We start from the raw sequence: 19,107 nt of genomic DNA, 5'->3' as shown, positions 1-19,107 counted from the left end.
TGTTGCTTTAAACCAGACGTATTTCCTACCTCGGCCTGTCAGAGGGCTAACTCCACTGACCTCAATAGCACCATTGTTGTTATGTGTTTTTTTCTCTTCATTAAAATATATTCAGTTTTTGTCCGTTTTTTCGGACCTCCGACATGTCTTTTCATTAGCCATGGCCTCTGAGAATTAGTATAAAGTGTTTTTGACATTACATTTAACTGTAGCTCTGTAGGTTTATTCATACTCACCTGTCAGTAGCTGTTTATGTTGCCGAGAATCATAGCAATAACTGAATTTCTGAGCTCATGCTTACCTTATAAGACAATATCATACCTCTGTTATTAATGATGAGGCCAACTAGGCCTCCATATCATTTCCAACTGCCAAGTGCAAAGCTGAGATTTTCTACTTCGTCTCTGCTTCTAATTTAAGAGTCACTAAGTAGAAATACAAGGAGTGAAAGCATTACAGATGTGCATGAATTCTTCTCCTCTGTCTTGCTTATGCATGAGGCATCGCATTAGTTCACTATGATCACTATCAGTAAGTGACAGCTCTGCCTTATTTGTATGCCAGAGATGTTTATGGTTTTAGAGATATTAGTGTTTGCTACTTTTTATTTGGTATTGTAGCAGCAGGTTGCATCAAGGTTTGGCATCTACACTGTAAAAACCGTCAAATCACTTGCCCTTGCCTGTCAGGCCTGATCTCGGGATTTTTTTACTTGGCTCATTATAAAGGTATTTCCATATTATTAAATTTTCCCGTTTTTCCACCCTTTGTCGCTTTGGGAAATTTGCATACCTCTATTCCTAGGGAGAAAAAAGTAATGACAGCAATTTCTTTTCTTTTCTCTCCTCCACAAGCCGTGTGAGTGCTTCGTTTAGTGGCACCTGTGAAAGCGACAGGCGCAGGGATGAAAAGTGAAAGAGAGCAGTTGATTAAATCATCATCAAGTCGCAGCACAGAAAGTCAATTCTGCTTGCCGTCTACAATGATATCCTTTTATCTTAAAGTAATGAGCTATGGCACTTTTGCATCGGGTAATACGATGAGTTCCATTAGCATGTTCCATTTGCTTCACAAGCAAGGGCAAGTCATTCCAGCCGGCTTCTATCTTGGCAATCAAAGCAATTGGGTGCACAGCAAGGGAACAGAGGAAAGGAGGGAGTGTGAGACAAGGGAACACAGAAAGAAAGGTTGGTAGTGTTTTTTATGGATCACAACACAGTGGAAAAATTAAAGTGATGTCCATTATTTGAACGTCTTGCATGCCTGTGTTCCAAGGTAGAGTATGTAGTGCGCACAGGCAGGGAAGCACCTAATCAGCATTCAGTTACATTTCTGTTGTCACATTCTAAAAGTCCTGAATATATGGAAGTATTTGAGACAACTAATACTGCTCATCAGGTCTTGTCTGCTGCTGCATTAGTCAGTCTTGTGTGGGAGGCCTCGAGAGAGAGATACATGGTCAACAGTCCTGTTTATTCACAAGAGAGTAGATGTGCATACAGTAAATGAATAATGTGTGCAGCCTTGTGTAATCAGAATGTGCACTTGTCTTTCATTACCCTTATTTCTTCTTCCAGCTGTCAGTCTATAGGGCTGCTGACTCTCTGCACGCTGTATTAAAATGGAGGTGGAATGTTGTGGGTGGGTGGTAGAAAAAGAGTGAGAGAAATGGAGAGCAGGGGAACGTCTAAGGAGTGTTTGCCCAGTGCGTTTATTGCCTCTGCATAATTTATGAGCTGCTGGAGCTGACCATCATGGCAGTGTGCCGCGGGCGGCCCCTGGGGCCGTGTGGGACAGGCCTGTAAATTGGATGCTATGCTCCTGCTGAGCTCGCAAGCCCCTTTTTTACCATCCTGCTTGAGAAACGGAACAAGCAACGAGCCTAGCCAGCTACCTTTGAGCTCTGCAGGGCCACAGATCAGCAAAAAAACAAGAGAAAGGGATGCAACAAAAAGGCAGAGGAATAAAAAATGGCAGAGCCTTCTGTTGCTAACTCCCTGTGCTGTCAATCATTTCACTACCTTCTTTCACTCTGCTTTAATCAACACCCACCAACCTCTCCCCACATTTATGGTACCCCCACATATACACACACACACTGTGCCAACCCCTGCCCATATTCCCCCCCAGTGCCTTCTTCATTACCGACTCCAGTGCTTCTCTGCACCTCAGCCATATGCACACCGTTGAGGGCCGCCAGTCACCCAGCATCACACTAATTAGTTGATAAAGAATTAAGTGGACCTTGAAATTGAAATTGGAAAATAAAAATGAAATCTAACCACTTTTTCCTCCCTTCATTACAAAGTTCCCTTCCTCTTGTCATTTCTCCATCCTCAGCCTCAAGCAGGAACGCACATTATGGAATTATAATTTTAGTGGCAGCTAGAGCGAGTGGTGTTTTCAGATTCCACTTCTGTCTGAATTTCACATAGTTTTCAGTGTTAACAAGGGCACGGTTGCTTATGAGAGCTTTGTTTCACAGTCCAGTGCTTGTGTCAGCTAGTGATGATGTGATGATATACAGACACTGAATCTCTCATAATTAAAGAGTGTTTGCAAAGGTAAATTGATTAATGCCATTCATGTGTATTGGAACTGAATACAATCAAAACAGGGACAAGTTAAAAGGCAGGGTCTTTGATGTATTAGTCCTAATTTCAGCTTTGCTTTTCTTTTTCTTGCAGTGTGATACCGAGAGTGACCAAGATGACAAGGTAAGCATGCAGTTCAGCGTAATTTTAATAAATATCATTTCAATACATCATTTCAGCCCTTCCTCTTTAACTAAATTATTATACTTTCTTTAAGGCTAAGCATATAATATAATTAGAATAAGACATCAATTAATTAACAACTTTTAAAAACCCTTAATTAGTTGAAAATCTGTTAACAATCACTTAACGATGTTAACAGTTTTGGGTTTGCAGATTTAGATGAGGCTGCTGTGACAGCCAGGGCTAAGGGTGCAGACTTTCTCTTTCTCAACGCTTAGTGCTGATTAGCACATCTGCATGTATTTGTGTATCCTGAGCCATAAATAGCTGACTGTTTTTGCGACACTGTGTTTAATGAAATATTAAGTAATGAAATCTCAATAATCTCTGTTTTTATCTCAGTCAATTACACCTACTGTCAAGTTATTGAACATCATCCTATGGCATAGTACCATTCTACTGTATATTTGCTGAGAGTTTCATGGCTTCGGTTTTGTAAGTTTTATAACGGTTTGCAACTAAGCTGTCACTATACACTAAAGTTACACTAAATTAAGAAATTTACAAAGAACCGCATTTGATAACCAAGAAACCGTTCTCACAAATTTAAAAATGAAGAAAGTAGAAACGAAAAAAGAAAGAGGCTTCTTCCTCTCTGCAGCAGAAACTTTAGATGGAGGTGTGGAGCATTAGTAATGGATGTAGAGATAGCATGTGGTATATTAACTTGAAGGTTTGGGCTACTGGTGGCTTTTAAGAAAAAGTTATAGTTACTTTGGCAGTGGCACATCAGGTTAGATGCCAATCAGAAATGGGTGCCACATTTCGGTCATTGCTGTTGGTTTTTGAGCTATCATTTTTTGCTGCTCTGTCTATAACATCTTTGAGCATACCTTAAAGATTCAAGAGCAACCACATTATCCAATGACTTCTAACTAGAGATCTAGATCCACTCTAATGATTTAGTAATGCCATTTGCTTGTGGTGTTTAGACAGTGCAGCAAATTGAGTCATTACTCAGTGTTGTCGATTTAAATTGCTCCTGTCTCGGTGGCAATTCCGTTTTGTTTCAGGAAGAGAGAGAGAGCCTAGTGAGCTGCAATCCCCCCAGTGACTGTATTAATTCACCCTGGCTCACGTTACGCTCCTGATGAACAGTGCAGACTACACCTTCCTGTCATTGATTAATTGTGTGTTAAAGTAACAGAGGAGTGAATTAGTAAATAGGGGACCCCTATCAGGATAACTTATGTGTTCTTCCTTGTTGTGAGGGAGTAATTGGAGCTACCACTCAAACATTTTCACCCCCTCCTCGGTCCATATCACCTCTGCCACTATCTGCCCCTGCCAGGCACCAGGCACACTACACCCACTGCCACTGTTGGCATTTGCATTCTGTGGGTGATGCAGTCTACTTTACAGCACCACAGCAGAGGAGAACGCGGGAGAGAAGAGTTGTTTTAATGGGTCAAATGTATTCAGCTGAGGACAAACGTGGCTTATTTAGTTTTCCTTCAAAAGCAGGAAATGGAAAAAGTGTTCCCAGGAGAAATCATGTTCTGCCTGATGTAGAAGGCCTCTGTGGTGTCGGCGGGAGCTGCCAGGCTCTGATAAGAGACAGCTATTCGCATCTCAGAGTACGTGTGCACACAGTCCTGCTTATGTTTGTGTGTGTATGTTTGTGTCTGTGTGTGTGTGTGTGTGTCTGTGTGTGTATACGTGTGTGTGTGCATGAGTTGGAAACTGTCAGAGCATTTGCTCATTACAGAGTGACCTGTAGGATGGGCCCTGTCCAACATGACATGTTAATGGCATGTTGGTAAGACAGGTAGGAGGCTGGCTCACCTCAGTCACTTATTACACCACTGGTGTTAGTTGCTCTGTATGTGTTATCTTTAGCATCTCTGCTGAGGAACCCATTACCACCAGTCCTCTTTTTTTCTATTTCTTTGTCAGTGTCAAGCAGTCCAATCAGAGCTCAGACAATGAGGAGAGCAAGGTGAATACCTGCACTTTAGCAGTTTATGCTGCATATGAGAAATGTGACAGAACTATTTCTTTATGTATGCTGAATATTTAATATAATTAATCACATTTGTTTGATTGTGTTGTTTGTTCGGGTGGCATTGTGCCTATCTGGCTTGATACTTAGACAAAAATCCAGAGCTCTCCCTCTACGGTTGTTTGTATTTATAACTAATTTCATCCATATTGTGTTGCAAAATTAGATGATTTGCCTTATTTCCAACCTACACAGTACAGTTAAAGTCTAAACTGACAATGCAAGCAGAAATGCAAGCTCAGGGGCCAGAAAGCTGCTCTCAAAGCTTTTGTAGGTGAGGATGTCTAGCAAAATGTGCTCTTGGACTCATCCTCTCCACAGTCTACCCATTTGGAGGATCCAAGTAGGATCAGATGGTCATTTTTATTAGGTCTAGGCAGTCCTGGCCTGTTCAATTGGAGCAGCTTGTTCCCAGTTACCATGCTTTGCTTTACTGGCAGGAAGGCACACTGAAAAGAGCTCCATAGCCTCAGGTGTCTTTCATGTGCATCCAACAAAACTCCAATAACATTACCTCGTTTCATGGTGTAGTTAACACCAACAGGTTTTTCACCATCTGAGACCATTAAGGAGGGCTGTGAAACATAACTTTAGCCTCAATGTGTATGACCCAGAGCTCTGAAAAACCTCTCGAAATCCTTCTGAGAAACTGGCACATATACAGCAAAATACATTTTATGAATGTAAAGGCACCTGCTTTTATTTTTTAATTTTTCTTTTTACAAACATATGCTTCAAAATATTCTCTCAGCCTTAATCCTTTTTGATTAGGCTCTGACAGCAGCACATTTATGCACCTTTTTTTAGCAAACTTAATACTGGCAAGAGCGCTCAGGCACCTACTCTGTCTGGACAAATACTTGAGTCGTGTTTGCTTGTAAGTGGCACGTTGAAAATGTCAGTCAAATGTTTTAGTATGAATATCAGTGAGTCCTCAAGTTGTTTACAAAATTACTTTTGTGAAGACAGTGGCTCTGTGCTGTAATTTGCAGGACTTTGTCACTCTACAGCTTTTTTTATTTCTCTTTCTCCTACCTCTCGGTTTTTTATATAGAGACCACACCTTTCCTAAGTGTTATTTACTTGCTCTATCAGCAGCCACAAGCTGTAAATGCCATTTTAAAAATGCTTTGTGTCTTATTAATGGCCATGCAACAGAGTGCTGTAATTTGCTGTGCTTTGCTCTTATTGGAGGCGAGGGATCTAAGTGGGTGCTTTAGAGCAGCCAAGAGAACCTGTTTGTCCTTGACATAAAATAAAAATCTGAACTGGTAATATATTTGCTGTTTCTCTTCCTTTATTGTTTTGCTGTGTTTGCCCTCAGGCAATTACAGCAGAAGAGTCGTGTTTCTCAATCACTCAGCAGCACTGTACATAAAACCATTTTATATCCTCCTCCTCCCCTCCAAGCCCTCCCTCTTTCCACCGCAGTGGGACGGATGAGTAATAAAAAGGAGAGAGCAACTTGTCAGCGTTAAAAGATTATATGTTTTGCCCCCTCCAAAGGACGAGAGTAGTGTTTACAGGCTTGAGTGGGTGCTTGCTAGGCCGAGGCTGAGGCTGATTGCACTAGAGTACCCTGTCAGCTAGTGATTTGTCATGTACTTTATCATCCTTGTCACTCTGCAGAGCGTTGTCATAGGTACTGTTCCCGTCTGCCCCCTCCCCCCTGTGTGCTTTGTACCCAGTCAGTGTAGGAAATTTGTATTTACTTTGGGGGAGTGTAATTTGTTCCTCATGGATAATATGACCCTTAGCGGAGCCGGATCACGGGTTAGTTGAAGTGATATTTTCCGGTAATGGTAGTCGTACATCATGGCTGTCAGGCCGGGTTAGGAGGCGAGCACATTACAGCTCCATTTTAGCACTGCAGGCATCTGGGATTATTTTCCATAACAAAGTATGACATGACTGCTCTGCGGAGTGCATTAAATTTTTACTAGCTTTTTTCCCTCCCCCGGCAACTTCTGTGGCTCTTCCATCGGTCTGGGTCTCAGGGCTGCCACAATGATGGATACCCCAGGAGTCCCTGTAGCCCTTGCCAAGGTTAGCGGGTGTCACAGACCTACACCACTCCCCTCCATCCAATAACTGGCAAATTCCTGATCTCTCTGAGGTGTGTGCCCACAAGCCCACAGCTCACCACCACAGCCAATCCAAAGCCTACACTCACCACCACACACATTAACTTAGATATAAAGAAAGAGACCAAGTCATTAAATGAGACATTGTGAATGTAAGATGTAAAAAAATGATTGCATATTTGAGTTTTCAGTGAAGATAGATGGACATATGGACACCTGTGTAAAACTCCCCATCCTCTTACTTTCAGTTCCATGAGTGGACATGGTCTTTACATGACATTGTCAATGACAGAAAACAGTGTGGTAGTCCAGAGCTGCTGATTGAGTTCTTTTTCTTTTATGTTCCTTTCTTTACTCACCCACACCCAAACTGTATTTTGATTCCTCCTCCTTGGCAGAAAGGTCAGCAGTGTAAATGCCACCTCTTGCCATTGACAAATGGTCACCCCCTGTCTGATAATCAGTAAGGTCTCGGAGGTGGAGGAGCAGGCGGAGCTCATTAGGGTACCACAGATGAGAAATTAATGTGGAGATTCCAGGCCTAGCAGAGAGCCGAACTGATGGGCCCTGGTTGGGGTGGACAGGGGATTTGGGAGAGGGTGGGGATGTATATGTATGGACCCTGTTTGATGAATGACCTGGTCAGCAGGCAGCAACAATCTCCAGACAGCCCCACACAAACATACACACATCCACCCACCTGTCCTCCCCTGTAACCTCCCCTTCCCTTTGCCTTCTCCAGGCCTCTCTTGTAGTGCAGCCCATCCTGTGCATCGCCCAGCAGTACAGTAATGACACTTCAGAGTGTAAGGCCTCAAGAGAGAAGGTCAGAGGAGAGACATTTCACCCCCTCACTGACAAACAGCTAGTTGTGTAAATGACACAAATTGTCAGCCCACTTTTTTATCTCTCAAAAACCTGTCAGGGCACTTCACAGGTTATTTATATGTGTGATACTCCCATGCCAACAGAGTACATCTTTTTTTCTCAGTTTACACTTCATTGCTGAAGTTGTTCTTGTGTGTTAACATGTGTAAACAGTGGATTGGATTTTTGTTTAGGTTTTGAGATGTTTAAGTGACATTTACTTTATGTTGCTGGTCCTTTATTTGAATATAACATCCCATATGTTTTCAAAACTATTGGATATAACAAAACTAAAATAAGGCCATAAAGGCTTTTTAAAAATTGGTAAATATGATAATCATGGATGGATAATGACTCCGTTGATTGAAGTTTTTACAGTTTTCATGGAATATTAACCTCACTATTTACATAAATGCTTACATTTGACTGGTACCAGTAAGTCTGATGAGGCCTCTAAGATTTAAAAAGCATGCTGTTGCTCTGTGTTTATCAGCCCAGATCTGGGTTTATATGAAACCTTTCCCAGGCACTTAGGGAATATCTAAGTTCTCACACTGGTATGTATCTGTTAAATATTTGTTGAAGGGTCAAAAGAATCCTAGTTATTAAAGTTGTGGTTGAAGCATTTGGACCTGTGCTGATTACACTGACACAGCAATACCATGATGACTTTTTTTTTTTGTAAAAGTGTAGACACTGAAATGCATCTTTTATTCGAAAGAAAGTGGAATGCAATCTAAATGTTTTTGCATTCATAAAAAAGTTGATATTGCTTTTCGGGTTACCCCAGGATGTTTTTGGATAGCTGTCAGCACAGCAGTCTGGGTATTAAAACACAAGATTGAAGGAGGGTTAACTTTTACCTTGAGATGTGATATCATACAAGCCCTAATGTGTTACACTTGCCTCTAGAGGGCTCAACCTCACCATTCATTTATGTCCAACAATAAAAGGTAATAATGCACACGTTTGAATAGGACAAGGTTGCCAAGTCCTTGAAATTGAATGGGGAAAAAACAGTCACAGCACTGAATCATGTTTCAAAGGCAATGATTCAATTCCCAGTGCAAGCCGAGAACACAGCGAATGGAAAATAATTCAATCAGCAACAAAAACCATAAATATGTTATTTGACTGCGATGTTCATTCCTATGGAAAGAAAAAGTCATTTCTATCTTTCCGGACATAGAAAAGAAAAATGTCTCAGGCAGATTGTGTACATATATCTAAGACTTTATGAGATTGGCCACATACAGAGAGGCTTTGGAGTGGAAACAAAACCACAGTTAAAGAAATATGAAATCCAGTACATTTCAAGAAGTAAGAATATAATGTGGCAGATGTTTTCTACTGTTTAAGCTGTGCACACATTATATAACAATCAGTCCTTATGCAGGAAGACTCCTATATAGGTTATAAAAGGTATATTATTCTTTTCCAGTTGTTTCAAAGCATCTGTTAATCACAGCATTAGCTGTCCCCATATTTCCAGTGATGCTAATAATGCTGTTTTAGCAGCACTGTTAAAATTGACCCAAACTCTAAGCCAAAAATAACATCCTTGCTGTCAGACTAAATTACATACATTTTTAACATCACTGACCTGTGCAATAACAAACTTACTCCATATGGTGTCATTTGTCAGGTGCTATAATGGTAACAAAATAGAGCGCTACTGGCTAAAAGAGTGTGTCGCGGCATATACTGTATGTATAACCTTCTTTGTCATGTTAGGCCGGTGGATTTGTGGCCGATCAAGAGCAAGCAGCGCCCTGGCTCCTCAGGTGTCTGTACTCATCTCTATTTATGAGGCAGTGTTTCCAGTTACCGGTCTTTAATAATGCATGCAGTAAGACCTTGGGTTCAAACCAGTGTCTCTGGAAACAGGCCTCTTATGAAAAAAAAATGGTGGTTGTTATGCAGGAAGCCTTTTCTCTCGCACACACTCTCTTCACTCCTCACTGTCTCTATCTGCTTCCTCTCCCTGCTGAGAGTGAGTTCTCTGACATGCCAAGGTTAAACTTTCTCTCTGTGCTCGGCAGATGTCAGTCAAAGCCTGGCTCACCTGTACATTACCCCCCACCCCTCTCCCCCCTGCCAACTGGGCCAGTGACTCTCACATAAACCCTCTGTCCCCTCATTGCCCTTTTGTCAAGACAATGCTTTCTGCAGGCATTTTACTTCAGAATTGACTGGCTTTACTGTTTTTTTGTACTATCCACAGCAACCTCAACTCACCCAGAGAAAAAGGCTTCATTCCTTTATTCGTATTTCACTGCTGTTTATCAGCTGACAAAACAAACCCGGTGCCCTCAACATGATGAGAGTTAATTGTAACAAATTAACAGGCTTTGCATGTGGACTGTAATGCTGTCTATGGTAGAGATGCTGTAGTAAATATTTTATCACTGACTACAGATTTGGTAAAAATAATTTCTTCAGAACAGAGGCTTTCAAATGAGGCTCTCAGATTGTTTTTTCTAATATCTGAGCTTCTCTGCGTTCTTTATCACTACGTCCTGGTTGATAAGTCAGTAGTCAGTCAGTGATAATTATTAGAATGGTGTCCTAACATAATTTAGTAGTCTGTGAGGTATTTTCAGGGAAATTTGATGCTGTAGGTGCAACGGCTCTCATAATATGTGAAAGTAATGTTAGAACTTACTCACTGAAGTTAGGATTGTTTTAGTCAAAACATTTATATTGATGGACATAAGACTGGTTATTTTACACTGCAGAAATCTACTGCATACACATCACAAGCAAATAACTGCTGTAAGCAAATAACTCTCTAATATCCAGCTGTGGAAGCCTCCAGAGGCAGTGAGGCACTAGAGAAGAGGATCCTAATCAAGGGAAATGGAAAGCAGGCTTGTCAGAAAGACAGGACTGTCCCAGCATGCATGGCGGCAGCCACAAACAATCCTAATGATATCAGGGGCTCTGATAGGAGCTGTATACGGTTGGCTCTCAGGTTCAGACCAGTCCCCTTACCCCCCCACACAACTAGCACCTCCACCACACTGCTCACTGCTTGTTAGAGGCAGTGTAATTAGGTGGCTGAGCTTGTTGCAAGTAGCCCAGGTCACAGAGGCATGTCCAACCCTTGTCCTGATTGCTCCTTGGGGAATTATTGACAAAACACAAGGATCATTGCATGTTGGGCTCTAATTATGTGTACAAGACATAGATGGCCCCGGGGAAATTAAATGAAATTCCCCAGCTTGATGGGTCCTCCACACTCATGGGATCTATTCTGTTTCTTATTAAGCTCAGCCATTGTCTGCCTTTATGAGGCTGCTGTGTGGAACTAGGCACCAACTAAACGCTTTTAAGTGTGTCTGTTTTCACAGTGGCAATATGTCAGTGACTCATGGTGGATAATTATCTGTCGATTGTGATCTACAATGAAAAGTGTATGCGATACAACAGCAAATACACTGAAGTAATACTCAGCAATATTGTAAATATGGGGTGTGAAATGGAACACCTGTATGCTGTTTCAATATGTAATCAGTTTCTTGTCACTGCAGCTTGGTCTGGACACTTCCAAACACCTCTGCTCTAATTACCCTGGCCCAGATACTGGACATGAATTGATAGTCTCTTGCGTTTGCAAATAAAGTGATAAGGGGTCTCACCCAGATTACACAAGGCCTAAGTGGAGCTGAGAAAACCTAGGGAGAGGAATGAATTCATGAGGCTGCCTGGAATATTTTTAAGAAGCAGGGTAATAAGAGATGAACCAAACAGCTACCATTTTGCCAAAGAATGATTGTGAATTAAGATGGAGAAAGATGGCAAACCTTCTGGGAGCAGGTGAATTACAGCATTTAATCCTATTGAGCCTCATCTATGTTTTGCTATCATTAGAACACCCTAATAAGTGAAGTTTAAAACAAAAGGCTGCATACACAGTAAATACTCCATTCCTTTTGATTCATTGCCATGCTGTCTTTGAATTGTCAGACTGCAGGGGCAGGCCCAGTCCTAGAGGTCTCCCCACTGATCATTCATACCATCATTAATAATTGAGCTGTTTACATTTTTTATGCAGATCATTACTGCATTGCTTGACTGTTTTGGTAAAATCTGTTATCTCTGGGTCTGATAACTGCAGGTGTACTTCAGCTATCGAGTCATGGTAACTACAGTGTAGAAGACAAGAAGACAATTGCAAAAAATATTAAGAACAAAGTTGAATACCACACAGACATGGTCAAGGCTACTAATAACATTGACTGAGCATCCTTTTATGGCTATTATAAGTAGGTCCAGCAAATATGGTGCAATTAGGTCAGATCTCCTCCTCTAATACTCAGGAGACAAATGTTGGCCACTATGATTACCCTCCATTGATTGCGCTCATATAAAAGTTTGTACAAGCTGACACCAATGCCTCAGACAAACATGGGCCTTTATGAAGCCAGAATCATACATAAAAATGTCAGGTCACCTCACTGATATGACCCGCATCACAACAATGCGTAGCTCTCTGGTCAATTAAGCATGGGTAGAGCAAGACTATATCAGTCCATTCCTCCCAGTCCCACATGCCCCATGGCTATGCAGACAGCCAGCTCACTAGTACAGTGGGCACACACACACACACACACACACACACACACACTGAAAATGCTACCAAGAGCAGCATTCAGAGAATAATTGGCCAAAGATGCAAATGTGCTGGCTGCTGCACTCTGAGGCCAGAGAAAAGAATGTGATGTGCTTCGAATGGCAAGTGGAGGTGAGTCATACCGACACTGCTGGCCACGATGATATTTCTGCTTGGCAAAGCTACACAACCAGGGGGAGGGAGACAAAAGAATGTCAGCATGCAAACTAATGTAAGGATGGCATTTGTATGGTTTGAAAATAGTGCAAATGTTATTTGAACATATTTTGTGAGATTTACAAATGTCACTAAGTCATGCAGTGAGAAAATCATGTAGCTGGTAACATTAGTAGCTGGAAATCTGTGATCAGTAAGACTCAAGTACCAAACTGGTGTTAGTATAAATTTTCATCCTAGAAATTATCTTGCACACAACCATGGGGTAGTAAAAAATAGTCATAGTGGGGACAGTAGTGGGGGCTCCCATGAAGCCTATAGCTATTGTGCAAGTAAGTAGATATTGAATGAATGAATCATTCATGGAAAAAATATATTCTTTTTTTAGTCGATCTATCTTTCATGTGTTTCATTTGAAATCCCACCAGTTCAGCAGTTAATTTAGCTTGATAGTGCTAACACAGGATGGTAGTAAGCATATATTTAAGTAATATTGCATTAGAGGGAGCGCTGTACTACTGAATCTCAGCAGCTGTCTCAGGCAATACAAACACAATTCAAATGTTATTTTTTTAAAAGTATACATCTTTTTGGCGTAGTTTGGTACAATGCAGCATTAAGCTGGTGACCAACAGTTAAATGTCTCAGTGCTGTTGTACTCTATATCGACAGTCACTGAATGCCTCTTGTTTAATCAGATTACTTGCTTGGAACTAACTGTTGTATAGATATAGCTATACATTGTGTGGTTCAAACAGTTGCTTCTGGTTCACCTTGGTGGCTGGATAAAAGTAGGTGAGTCTGACATTTGTAGTGTTGATTTTTGCCCAAGAGAGGCAACTTGAAAATGCAGCCACTTTAATTAATGCAAATGTTCAGTTGTTGTCAGAAATAACATTTTGAGCAAAATGAAAGCTAGAGTACACACATTATAAAACATTATATAAAACATAATTACCAAACACATCCTCTCTGTATATCAACTTAATGCTCTTTGTTTATTTCCATTTTCATATCCATTTACCTGTACACTGACAGATTACGCTTATTTACTGAGTTTAAGTACACAAAAGTTGAATTCTTTGTATGCATTTATAAACTAAACAATCATCAAGCATAAACTAAAAACCAGACATTTTCAATTGACTATACATATACAATATGTATTGATAAAAAGTTCATAAAGTGTTTGATACTTTGATTATCCCTGCCAATACTGAAAATGTTACAACTTTGTGCATGTTCACTGTGGATGTTTTCATATGCAAATGTTGTTAATGTTTCTTACTAAAAATCTCATGATACAAGCAGACTGCATTCAACAGGGTTTGGATTTATTTTAGAGCTGCTCAGCTGTACATTAATGATGATGGGGGCTAGCATCACCTGGCTCCATCGACTGAATGGTCAAAGGTTGAATGTCACTGCTCACTGACTGGCAATAGGTACAGTAATTGTGATTTGTTGATATGCATGTGGAATTTTACCCCACTAGAAAACAGTGATACATGTGTAACAGAGAATATATATCCACAACATGAAGATTTGTACAGCAGTTTTATAGGTGAGTGTGTTTTCTTGAATATTTTTAAAAACACTAAACCTTATTTACATTTGTAAAGTTCACAAAATGAGCAAATATTTGATGATAAGCATTGTGTGGCACCATCGCATCCACCTACCTTCTACCTTCACTTTCCAAACTCTGCCTCTTTATCTTCATACACAGAAAATATGCCAGGACCATGCACAGAAACAGACCCTCAAAAGCAAATGTGTGTTAGCTTATAAAGTTGTAAGCTTACAGTGCTAAATAACAAAGCAAAAGACGTGCCCTTTGGGTGGTGAGATAGCTCATTACCTATGAGCGACCTTCCATCTGCACTCATGGCTGCTCTGGGAGCCATTATGATTATGATGGAAATCTCACAAGCCATTACTGGGAGACAGCACAGAGCTCACTGCAGACACACTAATGGACTCATTTGTAATTGGGAGAGAGGGAAATGACTCTGGAAGCTAGCAGTGGCTTTGTTTGATGGACTATGGAGGAGCGCATACTAGATTTGACAAATGAAACAGAGTTAGTTGTCTGTGTGAACTAACATCCTGTTTTCTCCTGATCACGGCACACATGCACACACATAAAAACATTATCCTCCCTTTCTCATGTCCAGCGGTGACTTAACTCCCAGGAGCCTGTGCTTATTCTCTTTTGATGGGGCGGTTGAGCTGTAGGGTTTGGCAATGAATCTTTGGAACCCACAGGAGGTGCAGAAAGATTTATTAAAGAGTACATTTCAGAGGGGTGATAATAGTGTTGAAATTGACTGGTAAAAATTGGGTAGGGAGGTCACCTCCTAAGTCTTGGGATTAATGGTAAAACCCATGGTGATCCCTTAGCAGATTTTACAGTCATGAAGACCTGAGAAAGAAGCATATGGCTTTTTGGTGTTTTGTTGGTCTTGCTTGTTTCGGTACTTCATATGTGACTATACATGAATCCATATAGATCCACTCTCATTGCTTAGAGGCACTGCAGAGCATTCTTCGTCTGATAACTTATTTCTTTTTCTCATTTTTAGAAACATTTGGGAAGTAAACTGCTGAGGATTATTTTCTATTTCTCATTCTTTTTAATTGGCTGTGATTCCTTGTTTTCTGTTTACATTGTCCCCACAGTGTTGCCTCACACATTGGTTGTAATTTGCTTATTATTCCCCATTTCCAGAAGGATCAGAATAAACATAAGTGCCACAATCAATGTTTTAAAATAGAAGAAATTTCTTTCTTTTAAAATTATATTAAAATTCTTTTAGCAAAACATTTTGAGGAATGACAACACAAATTCAAAGATATTGTTGTGCATCTCCAATTAATGGATAGAATAATATGAACACCTGTCAAAGGGAATTTAATCTATCACAGTACAGTTAGAGGAAATTAAATGTAATCATGAAGTGCTGAGATCTTTTAAAGGAATAATGTAATCCGGGAAAATTACCAGCATGAAAAAAATGTGTGTTTCTGTAGTTTTCCATTTTGTTCAGATGTTGATTTTATTATCTACCCACCATGGCATATAATTCACAGATTTAATAAAAGATGATAGGCAAATGGCTGACTTGCCAGAAATGGTTTTTACAGTGACATCAACTGATTGTTTAAACAGTGTTGTATTTTAAACACCTCACTATGAAAGGGAACAGGTCATATAATACATAATAATAATACATTTAGGACCGCATGGTAGTTTGTCTGTGTTGTTAGTCCATATCCTACCTATTAAACCAGCACGACACTTAACTGCATGTTTATACAAGGAAGCTCTCTCAATATGAACCTGACAGGGACAAATCAGACAGAGAGATAGGAAGGATGTTGAGGGGTGGGGGCTCTAATAAGATTGCACTGACCTGAGTGATTTATAGATTCATTTGCGTGCTTGTTTAGGAACCTGATCTGCATTATTCATGTCCACAGAGGAGCAGTACTGAGGACATTAGCTGGTTAACCCCTGCTAAGGTTAGGCCACATTATTTTAATGGCCATTGCGAGGGCAGGCCTCTTAGCCTCATTGTCAGAGGGAGTGGAAGAGGCAGGAAGAGGGAGAGAACAGCTCATTTATTCCAACCAGAGCTACCTCCCCTACACAGAGAACAGGTGGGACCAGGGCATTATTATTCAATTACGCCGGTTAACGGTAAACAATGCACAGTGTTTTAATGCTCACAAGAGAAGGATAATTGGTAACCGGATGCCTGGTGACTTTAGACAGCCACACGTTCCATTATTTATATGTCGCACGCCACCTGTCATGCATATGATGTGACCACAGCATCCCATGTTTTCCATGCATGTAATTACTATTCATGTCTGTAGTGATCATGCCTTGTAGCCGTAAAATAGACTGCACCAGCTTTGACACAAGGCCACATTTGTCATCATCCCTCTAGATTGATGTGATCGTTATTAGTGGCACACCCATCTCTTCACATAAAGCTGCCACCGGAAAAAAGCTTTCACTACAATGTCAAACACCAGCTTAATTTGGATGTTAGGAGTATTTCAGCACTATGTATTTCTATATTGAATATTTTTAATTATTTTATTAAAAATTAATTATTTAAAAACCATCATTTAGTTTAAGAATCTTTATTTAAATATTTAGCTCATGGCATTAAGATCATTATCAGTAGTTTATCTATAGGGAGTTTATTACATTATTGTACTTTTATCAGATTTCAACGCTATTCATATCAGTAACACGGTAACAATTATTAGTTGTGATAGTTTTCCCTACATCCTCCCAGTGAGAGTGATACACCTCTTTCTGTTCATTTTTCTCCCCTCTCTCTGGGGAGAAAGCCATCATGCATAAAGAAAGACAGAGAGCAGCGGCAGCATATGTCTGTGGCAGTGGATGTGGCGCTGACAGGCCAGGCTTATCGTCTCTGCAGCTCTTCACTACAAACGCGATTACCGCTGACAGCTCCAACTGCTGATAAAAGTGGGAACATTAAAGAAAACAGAAGAGCTGCGCAGTCAACGCACCAGTGTTTCTTCTCATCAAGCCCCCACCACCGCTTCCCAGCCTCCACCTCCACTGGCGCTCCGGCAGCTCCTTCTATTCCTTGTCTTCTCCAATACCCCACACCAGGGTGTCAGAGCTGTCGAGAGCGGGAAGTGACATCACAAGAATTTGCCAGCAGTCTCAAAGCTCATCATGTCAGCAGCAGCCTGTCTTGTGTCAGGCTTTCCCCAGGCAAGCTGTGATCCAGCCCTCATCTCTGCACATCAAGCCTTCTTGCAGTGGAGGGGAGGGAGGAGGGAAAGAAAAAAATTAACAGAATGTTTTTCCATCTTGTTAACTGACAGCATCGTTTGTTAGAGCGCTGTCTCAGCAAGCAGAGTGTGTGGAAGGTTTTCAGATTGGCAGCAAGAAGAATTGGCAAGTGAAAGCATGGTGAATTATTGAGTTTGGATGAGGTGTCAGCGCTACCACATTGCTCTGCGTGGGTTTCCAAAAAGCATCTGAGGTGTGATAGGAGAACAAGTATGGAGGAGTGCTTGATTAAAAAGCTGTGAAGATTGCGGGGCATCGTTTTCTTGGGCTGGTCAGAATATTTGTGTTTGCATGTCTGTATGTGTGTGCATACTGTATATAATTACTTTGAACATCCAAGTTCAAGTAAATGGTACAAAAACTGTCCCTTGTTTCTTCCAGAACCACTTTCTAGTCTGCCAGAGTGAGACAGTGCTTCACGAGTCATGGAAAATCTGCTCTATCTCCTGGGTAAATCTCCATCTCGCAGATCTGGCTCTCTGTCAGCTCATTTGGACAGAGAGAGGGGCTGCCTCGGCAAAGAATGCTTTTGATTCTCTTTTCATTTATTTGAACTGATCTGCTGTGATTAAGAGCTCCGTGTCTCATTATTCTCTTTTGGAGAGGAACGGGGCATTGCCTTTTGCCAAAATATTTGAATGATTAGGGCCCAGGCACGGGCCATGCCAAAGCAACGGGAAGCATTCACTCTGCTTATTAGATTCACTTAAATGCTGTTGTAAATCATCACTGCCAGTGCATACTGCCAGGCCCAGGCTCTAGGTCGAGAAGCTTCCACTGCCAATGCCAGAGCACAATGTAGAGTCATTAGAGGCAGCTGAGGCTGTTGGTTTGTGCTGCTGTTTGTTTTAGCTTGGCCTCTTAATGCTGAAAAATGGTTGTTTGACCAGTTTTGAGTTAATTTCCCAGATGTAAATGCAATTAATCAAGCAGCTGTGAGATGTGGAGGAGTTTGAGAAAGCTGATCCTACTGAATTGATGTTGAAACCATCAGACAGCACCTGGAGATGATTTCTGTCTTAGACCCATGGTTTTTTAAGACATGAGTAATGATGACATCAACTTCAAGGCACAGAAACATTTATTAATACCAGGACACTGTTGTTTAGCCAATCCAGATCTGTCATTTAATAAACAATAGACACATTCAGTGAGATTGTCGCACTGAGATGGAACAAGTGTGATTAGCACTAGAGTCAAGTCTAAGTGTTATTCTATTGTTCTGTCAACGTTAAGATTGCAGAATGAAAGAAAAGAGGAAACAATAGCAGCTTGCTGAGCACTCAAGGAAAAATACTGGCTTTGGTCTTTCAAAATACCCCTGGAAGCTCAATCAGGCCTTCAATTTTGGCACATTGTCAAGAAGCACATGCAACAAATCAGAACATATTGTTCCTCAGGGGGCATAATAAAAGACTTTGAACCATGAGCTCCATTGCTTCTCTCATGCACTTTTGATGATAAACTGACTTGAAATTCTTATTCCTATTACCCCATCCAGCGTTTGTCGTGAAAAGCTATCTGTGGTGACATGGTACCCCTGTTTGTCTTTTAGTAACTTCCTCAACAAATAACATGAAAGATGTGTCGTGTGCCTGTCTGCTGAGATAAAGGTCAATGTGTTAGAATTGTGAGGGGCATTTCTTTAGTCCTCAATGACCTATAAACACTCACCACTGGTTTTGGCTCCAGTACTTGCTTTTCAATAAAATGCTGTGGTGCAAAAGAGGACAGATGAG

The 19,107-nt window shown here is 40.9% G+C and overlaps 1 protein-coding gene across 16 annotated transcripts in view; it reads left to right on the top strand.

Annotated features, from left to right (window-relative positions):
- auts2a (activator of transcription and developmental regulator AUTS2 a) overlaps nucleotides 1–19,107 on the top strand; it is a 310,505-nt gene that overhangs the window by 211,434 nt on the left and 79,964 nt on the right. For 14 of the 16 annotated variants that reach the window (XM_026328456.1, XM_026328455.1, XM_026328454.1 and 11 more), the window contains one exon: nucleotides 2,688–2,717. In XM_026328456.1, the coding sequence (XP_026184241.1) occupies nucleotides 2,688–2,717 (30 nt within the window). Of the gene's footprint in view, nucleotides 1–2,687; nucleotides 2,718–4,127; nucleotides 4,355–4,689; nucleotides 4,717–17,749; nucleotides 17,819–19,107 lie in introns of those variants that run through there. The other 2 variants (XM_026328459.1, XM_026328458.1) reach the window with 2 other exon arrangements.

This window comes from Mastacembelus armatus, chromosome 14 (genome assembly GCF_900324485.2).
Source record: "Mastacembelus armatus chromosome 14, fMasArm1.2, whole genome shotgun sequence".
NCBI lineage: Eukaryota > Metazoa > Chordata > Actinopteri > Synbranchiformes > Mastacembelidae > Mastacembelus > Mastacembelus armatus.
This window is presented reverse-complemented; position numbering and strand designations above follow the sequence as displayed.